The 8,728-nt window shown below is 38.7% G+C and overlaps 1 protein-coding gene across 2 annotated transcripts in view; it reads left to right on the top strand.

Moving 5' to 3' along the window:
* LOC306847242 (cyclic AMP-dependent transcription factor ATF-6 beta-like) overlaps window positions 1–8,728 on the top strand; it is a 32,939-nt gene that overhangs the window by 15,989 nt on the left and 8,222 nt on the right. For both annotated transcript variants that reach the window (XM_079381082.1, XM_079381081.1), the window contains exons 8-10: window positions 6,464–6,603; window positions 7,609–7,788; window positions 7,871–7,947. In XM_079381082.1, coding sequence (XP_079237208.1) covers window positions 6,464–6,603; window positions 7,609–7,788; window positions 7,871–7,947 — 397 coding nt within the window. The remainder of the gene's footprint in view (window positions 1–6,463; window positions 6,604–7,608; window positions 7,789–7,870; window positions 7,948–8,728) is intronic.

Raw genomic sequence — 8,728 nt, 5'->3', positions numbered from 1 at the left:
AAAACATTGAAATGAGAAATCAGTCGGATCGCGGTAAAACGGACAAAACTGAAAAAAGACCCACGCTTTTAAAAGAGACGTCGGCGCAATCGAAAAATAAAAAACAAAAAGTACAAAATGAAAAACAAATTGAGGAGACTCAGGATAAAAGCCCAACTAACAGTGGACGTACTCATTCCCTTGAGAACATAGGCCCACAGCTCTCAGAGGGACAGGAGCCAATGTCAAGATTAGAGGTGAGTGACTCTTCTTTTCCTAAAGTGCCTAGTGTTTCAGAAGGAGCTGATCAGAGTATTATATGTGGCAAGGATATGGAAATTGAAAAGGCTTGTGGAAGTGGTTTACAATTTGTTGAGGATGATGATGATGATGTGTGTGTAGATGAATCAAGATGTGATGGTGACAGTTGTTCAGAAGTTTTTGAGTTTGAGTTGAGTCAATCATCTGAGGATTTGTATACTGTGGAAGAAGTTAATGATTTTCTGGATCAAACAAAAGGACAGAAAGTTGATGTCCTGAAGTTTTTTCCTGATGCTGCCAAATTCTTGAGGTCAGTTATGAGTGTACAGAAGAGTGTAGGTAGTGACATCATATCAAAACAAAAGAGATTTCGTTTGAAGAAACTGGCTACAGTAGTTCGTAAAAGTTTAAAAGGAAAGAGAAAGAATAAATAGGTTGACATGGTGATGAGTGCTGCTCTTATCTGTTTCCTTCTGTCTTTCTTTTCCCCTCATTTAACATGCAAATCTTAAGAGTTAGTTCCTTAAATGTTAATGGAGCGAGGAGTAGAGATAAACAAGGCTTATTAACTGAGTTTCTTAAGCTTAAAGAATCGCATGTAACTTTTTTACAAGAAACTCATAGCGATGAGAGTAATGAGGCAGATTGGGGATTGTGTTGGGAGGGCAGTTACTCTTTAAGTGCTGGGGTAGCCATACTTTTTTCACCTTACCTCAATGTTGATGTATTGTCAAGCGTAGAATTAGAAAAAGGTCGCCTTCTTGTTGTAAAAACAAAAATTGATGAATACAATTTTATATTTGTTAATATTTATGCTCCAAACAGAAGTGCAGATAGAATAATTCTATTTAAAAAACTGAGTGAATATTTGAGAAATGCAAATGCTGATGATTTCCTAATAGTAGGAGGTGACTGGAATTGAACAGTTGATTTTACATTAGATAGGAATAATACTGAACCAGATTTTGAAGCGCCTGCTTTGTTAAATGTTATCTTTCAGAACTATTTGTTGGATGTGTGGAGAGAGAGGAATTTAAAAGTAAAAAAATATACTTGGGTAAACATTTCACAAGGGAGAATAAGTGCAGCTAGATTAGATAGATTCTATGTTTGTAAGAGAACTAATAACAGGATTGTGGCTGCGAACATTGTACCATGTAGTTTTTCAGATCATCATTTTGTTTCTTGTCATTTTACTTTGTCACGAACTCAGTGCAAAAGTCCTTACTGGAAACTGAATGTACGTTTATTTCAGGAGAAAGACTTTATTGAGAGATTCAAATGTTTTTGGGGTTTTTGGGTTTCTCAGAAAGGTGAATATGAAAACTTAATTCAGTGGTGGGAATTGGGAAAAACACAAATTAGAATTTTTTGTCAACAGTTTTCTTCTTTCTCTACAACACAAATGAAGAGAAAAATCAACGAATTAGAAAAGGAAATAGTACAGATTACTTCGAATGTGGTGCTGCAACCAGATACTGTAATGACTGATGTGTTATGTGAGAGAAAGAATACTCTTACATCTCTTTCACAAGTGCAAGCTAAGGGGGCACTTATAAGGTCACGTTTTTTGTCAGTACGTGATATGGATGCACCAACTACATATTTTTTTAATCTTGAAAAAGTCTCAAAAAAGCAGAGTGTAATGCATTGTCTGACATTCCCAGATGGGTCTAAAACGTCTGACCCAAAGAAGATGAGGAAAATTGCTGTGGACTTTTATTCAGAACTCTTTAGAGCTGAAAGCTGTGATTCACAGAGTACATCGGACTTGTTTGAACAACTTCCTACTCTTAATGAAAAACCGCGAGAAAGCTTGGACAGTGTTTTTTCTTTTCAAGAACTTACTGAAGCAGTACAACTAACCTGGTCGTGCACCAGGTATTGATGGTCTGCCGGGGGAATTCTATAAAGTCATGTGGGGAATCCTAGGTAAAGACTTCTATGAGGTGGTACAGAAATGTTATGAGGAACAATATCTTCCCAGGAGTTGTCAGAGGGCAGTTCTTGTTCTTATTCCCAAAAAAGGAGACACAAGTCTCATGAAGAACTGGAGACCCGTTTCCATCCTCACCAATGATTATAAAATTCTGGCAAAAGTTTTGGTCAATAGACTGAAGTGTGTTTTGGGTAATATCATTCATAAGGATCAATCATATTGTATTCCGGATAGAACTATTTATGATAACATTTCTCTAGTGAGAGATTTACTGGATTATTGTAAATTAAACGGTATCAATTTAGGTCTTCTTTCATTAGATCAAGAGAAGGCATTTGATCGTGTAGATCATGAGTATTTATTCAGAACAGTTGTGGTGATGGGTTTTTACTTTGGATTTGTATACAAATGCTTCATGTTTAGTGACAATTGGAGGAGATTTAAGTCCACCAATTCAAATGCAAAGAGGAATCAGACAGGGATGTCCTTTGTCTAGTCAGTTGTATGCATTAGCAGTTGAACCTTTGTTGTGTTTATTTAGGAGAAATGTGTCTGGTATATGTATAGGAAATAGTATTCATAATGAAATCAAGATCACCGCATATGCAGATGATATTACTGCTTTTGTCAAGAATCAAAAAGATGTAGACACAATTAGTAAGTGTCTATGTTTATATGAAAAGGCATCATCTGCAAAGTTAAATTGGAGTAAAACGGAAGCTTTGTGGTGTCTTGAACGTTCTACAGAAGTCTTACCAGTCATTCCTGAAAATGTCAAATGGGGAAAAATAGGTTTTAAATTTTTAGGGATTTATGTAGGGAGTGAAGAGTTTAAAAAAAAGAATTGGGAGAATGTAAAGGATAAAGTATGTGCTAAGTTGTCTAAATGGAACTGGTTGCTGCCTCAGCTATCGTATAGGGGAAGGGTGCTGGTTATCAACAATTTAGTGGCATCCACCCTGTGGCACAGGCTAAATGTTCTGGACCCACCAATGGACTTTTTTGTGGATATCCAGAGAGTTCTTGTTAATTTTTTCTGGACTGGCAAGCACTGGGTGAAAGAGGCAGTCTTGTATCTACCAGTTCATGAAGGATGACAAGGCCTAATTGATTTAAAATCCAGGTATGCGGCTTTTCATCTTAAGACTGTCCAACAACTTCTTTACCATCAAGATCAGAATTGGATGGAAGTGGCATGTGCCCTCTTGAGGAGGGTGGGTCGTCTGGGTCTCGACAGACATCCGTTCTTAATGAACTTGAAGAATATGGACCTTAACGGACTCACATCTTTTTATGCTTCAGCTTTACAAGTGTGGCAGATTTTTTCTGTGGAAAGAGTTAATGTCTGGAATTTGGAAGAACCTTTGTTTTTTAATGGACTTTTGTCTGCTGAACTGCTGAATTCAGGCACTCTACGTAATAATCTGATAAAAGCTGGCATTTGTAAGATTGGACATTTAAAGATTAACAACCAGTGGTTTACAGCGAAAGAATTGCATCATAAAACAGATATTCGGTCTCTTCGAGTTCTTCAAAGATTGCTGGAGGAAATAAAGAATCTTTTGTGTCTTCGGATACTAGATTTGGAGAACTTTGAAGGATTATTCCCTGAAATACGTGTGTCTGCGGAAGTGGGAGATTGGGAAGAGGCTGAAGGGAGTCTATTGACTTTTAGAACACCTGAACTTGGAAACTTTGAACTTCTTTCCAAGAAAGCCCTGTATACGATTTGTGTTAAAACTCTTAATCTAAGAGCTCTTGACAAAGTGATCGAGTCAAAGTGGATCGGAGTGGTTGAGCAAGGATCTTCCCCGAAGGGTAGTTGGAGAGGTCCCTATACAAGAGGCCCACTGAAAAAAGATTAGGTGATTTTCAGTGGCGGATTGTACATTGGGCAATAGCCACAAACAGATACAAAGCACATCTGGATCCTTTGCATAGTGTAGAGTGTAGTTTTTGTGGGGAATCTGAAACCGTTAATCATCTTTTTGTTGAATGTTCAAGATTAAGTGGACTTTTTTGGTTGTTAAAAGAAGTTTGCCAAAGGTTAGGTTTTTTGTTTACTAATGGGTTATTTATATTTGGGCCAAAATATAGTGCTGCAAATAAACAAAAAGTTGTATTACTGAATTTTATTTTTGGTAAAGCAAAGATGGCAATTTGGTTAACTAGGAAAAACAAGACTCTTAATTTAAGTGGAGTAGATCCAGTGCATATGTTAAAAGGTTTTATAAAGGGACGCTTGATGCTGGAGTTTGCTTATTATGAAATGATCAATGATATTGAGACTTTTTTTTTTATGTGGGGGACCGAAGGTGTGTTGTGTAAGCCCAGTGAAGGGCAAGATTATCAGATAAGTTTTGGAGTGTTATAAAAAAAAAAAAATATATATATATATATATATATATATATATTAGGGCTGTAACGTCCCAGTCGATTAGTCGATTAATTGGTCGATATGGTCTGGTTCGACCAAAAATCTGATTGGTCGATTTTTTGCCGCGCTCATTTCATCAGTTTGGCCGCGCTCATTTCATCAGGTGGAAAGCACTAATTGCTAATGGGGGTGTTTTCAGAGCACCCCTGTTTCACAGGTAACAGTCTGTTTTCAGAACACCCCCATTGTTTTCACTTTTTTTGGATTAGCCCAACCCACTGGAGAAGAGAGACAGATAAGTAGGCTTTAGAAGGTTTGATGCTGAATATTATTTATTTAATAACAAGCTAGTGTAAAAACAAGAAGCTGTCTCCTTCCAAAGAACCAGTGTTAATTTCGTTAACGAAGAGGACGACGAAAAATATTCGTTAACGAACCTTTTTTCTGTGACTAAGACGAGAAGTTGACGAGATAAAATTAATATCTGATGATAAAAACTATGACGAAATGTATGCGCGTCTTCGTTAACGAGACGAGACGGGACTAAAATGTTATTTGAGGACTACCGGACATTCAAAATACATCCTATAGGCTAAGTTGACTGTCTTGTCTTTTAAAATGTGCGTCCTTGTCACTGGATCGCAATCAGATGAGGGGCGTTTGTATATCTCACAGTATGGCAGCCGCAGTGGGCGGATACGCTACCAAAACGCAAACTAGCGATCTGAAACAATGGCCTCAGCAACTGAATGGTTATAGGGATAGGGTGACCAGACATCCCGTTTTTCCCAGGAGTCACAATTCGTTGTTGATTAACTTAAAGTTAGTGAAGGCGCGATAGGCGGAATCACTCTGATAGAAGTGCTCCACTTTCTCAGTTCTCACACAGCGCGCGATCAGTTCTCAGTTCTCACAATATTGCGCAATTGCGCTGTGCCCACTGTTTGTGTTAGTTTTGAGCCTAAGATGCTTTATTTTTCAGTTATGCACTTTATTTGGTTTCTGCTCTTGTTTGTTTAATAAATATTCTTTTTTTATTAAAGTGGACGCGCCTTTTGTGTTTATTAAGAGTAAAAGCTTTAAGTCTATTCGTGTCTCAGCCGCGAAGCTGAGCTCTTATGTTCAGCCTCGCTCTTGAGCTGCGCAGAGCGGCTGAAATGATAGTGTCTGACAGTTATACTTATAACATATGACAAAAATAATTTTCTAAATTATGTTGCACATTCCTCAAAAGTTCTTGTGATATCACTAGTTGACAACATAGTACTGTTTTCAGAAATCACAGGCTATGATATTGCGCAGGTGCACGTGATGCACCGCTGTCAGAGACGACAGACTCGTGTGTCAGACTCATTTCAGTGCAAAATAATTAGGTCAAAAACGATTTAATATACTGCAAATAGCCTATTAGTTTTTTATGTTTATTTATAATTAATTTAGGCAGACAACAAGGCTACCAAGTACTGAGCACAGTGCGTATCTAATTAATGTAACGTACGTTTTTTTTTCTCCACAACGTCATTTTTAGTCGATTTTTAGTCGAAAGTTTCAGGACTTCAGTCGACCAAGATTTTCTTTGGTTGATTACAGCCCTAATATATATATTTCCTTATCCATTTGAATTCTGCTCAATACAATCAGTTATTGAGTTCACATAACTGAACTTTCAGTAATATTTGAGTGAAATTGTGCATCCTGCGCACATCAGTAATGACAATGTAGTGAGATTATAGAGCTCAACTCAAGAAGGAAAAACAGGCCAAAACTGAGCCCAAATATGGGATTTAGTGCTGATAGTTTTAGTTGTCACACTTCTGAAATATAATGAAGTTAATGGTGTCAGCTGTCAGCACTGCTTCTGTAGCAGATGCATGATAACCAGCATGTTATCTCTCTGTCTCCTGCAGTGGTTCTGTCTCAGTCCGTGTGTCTGGCTTCTGCTCCCGCTATTGTTAAAATGGAGCCTTTGTCTCCCAGCATGCCTCACTGCACCAGCCCCTCAGCCCCGCCCCCCAGCCTGCCCGGAAACAGCTGCGCCGACATCAACGTGAGTGACTCAGGAACATGTGGAGTTACTTCATTCAGCAATCAGATCCTGTGCTTACTTCAGTTCAGAGGAGAAAGTGTGAGCCGTGCTGGCAACATGAGTCGGAATGCGCACAAAATGAGTTCATTAAGCCCTCTTCTAGGGATCCCAATGCTCCAAATAGTAATTAAACATCTAAAATGATCTTTACTTGTACATTTTCTGAGAGGAGTACCTTTTTCTCTGCTCACTTCTGGACGACTGCTGCTGCTTCTGAAGTTGTAGGTCTATTGTTGCACAGCGCAGCATTCCAGCTTTGTGAACATTCATATCCAATTCTCCAAACCAGTCAAATATGATTTTCAAACCCATGCTGATGAAAACAAAACGATTGCGCTGACTGACATTTGCAAAGAGCATGCATAAGACGTGCAATCTCCCTATGAAGTACATTATTGTGAAAAATGTCTTGGTGAGATTCACACAAACATAATCTGTTATGTCTTACATGAACGTTTAGTTAATATTTGGGGGGGGGTGTACAACATTATATTAGATCCATGCATTACAGTAGGTCTTAATATAGATCTGTCTCAGTGTTAATCAAACATTAGAAGAAAAGAAGCTACTGTTTCTGTGCATCTTTGTTCTTTTTAATAACAAAGATCAAATAAAAATAGCTGCATCGTGATTAATAATATAATTATTATTAAGAAAATAATTGGAGGAAAATATGCAACGTTGCTTGATTTTGCTTTGGAATCTACAGAAAACTTTAACTTTTTAACATTTTTCTCAAAATCACCTCTACTGACTCTATCGCCGTCAAACGCGTCATTTTTTTTGTCTGATTCCAGCAAGTCATATATGATTTTGAAGGTATTTTAATGTGAAAATAAAAAGAACAAATTGTTTTAATTTTGCCAGCACAAATAACCCTTTCATTTGAGATGCACGTATTTAGTTGATTGATCAGAAACAGATGGTCAGGGAGAATTACAGGGAATGCACTCGTCTGGTCCTCAGGTGAGGGTTTTGAAGAGGCAGCAGCGCATGATCAAGAACCGGGAATCGGCCTGCCAGAGCCGCAAGAAGAAGAAGGAGTACCTGCAGAACCTGGAGGCACAGCTGCGGGAGGCGCAGCAGGAGAACGAGCGTCTGCGCAAGGAGAACCAAGCGCTGCGGCTGCGGCTCGCCGGGAGAGAGGTCAGGCGCTGATCCTTCACAGCAATGCTTCACCTTCTTTGGGGTTTTCATGCGGTGTCTAATTGTGTGGTGTGCCAAACAGGCCGCTGAGTCCGGCAGCAACAAGGGAGCGCTGTGTGTGATGGCTCTGTTCCTCTTCATCACCTTCGGCCCTGTCAGGTAAACCAGCACGCACTCCATCCGCACTAGCAAAGAACACTGCTGAAACCGGAAGTGGGTCGTCGGATCATCTTTGTTTTCGGTTCTTGTGCCAATGCAGGTGGAACATCAGAATAAACAACTCTGACAGTGTTTTCAGACAACAAACATGCAGTGCAGTGTAGCTCCAGTTCATGATGACTCTTCAATCTGTTCTTTGTAATGAAAAAAACACAATAATCTCTGAGAGAGTTCTGCTGGAGTCTGGCTCCGACCCTTATTAAACGCACCCAACCAGCTAATCAAGACAGGGCTGTAGACCAGTGCTTTTCAAACCCTGGGTCACGAGACTTAAAAAATGGGTCGCCAGGATGATTTAAAGATGATGTATATATGTAGGTAACAAAGTTCAAATGGAAGTGGGAAGTTTAATAACAAAATAAAGATAAACAACTAAATGAAAGTAAACTGCAGACTCCAGTGCTTATCTGTGTTTGCGTGTGTCAGTCAGAATCCACTCAAAACTGACTCTTTGTTCAGTCCTGAGTTCTGCAAGCTAATCTTGTCATTATAACAAAGTGTAGACACCATGCAAATAGGAGATTTATTGTGCAGTGTAGAGGGATTCCTTGATTAGCCTATAACAGACATTTCTGAGATTGCAAAAAAACCTGAAATGACTGACATCTTTAATGATTATTAAGGGAGCGCTCTGTGTGCTTTCTTGGCTATATAATCCATTCAGAATTTTAATAAAAGTTTTGTTTTTCTTGCTGCTAAGAGGACCAACGTGGTGAACACG

The sequence above is a fragment of the Barbus barbus genome (genome assembly GCF_936440315.1).
Source record: "Barbus barbus genome assembly, chromosome: 27".
NCBI classification, from domain to species: domain Eukaryota; kingdom Metazoa; phylum Chordata; class Actinopteri; order Cypriniformes; family Cyprinidae; genus Barbus; species Barbus barbus.
This window is presented reverse-complemented; position numbering and strand designations above follow the sequence as displayed.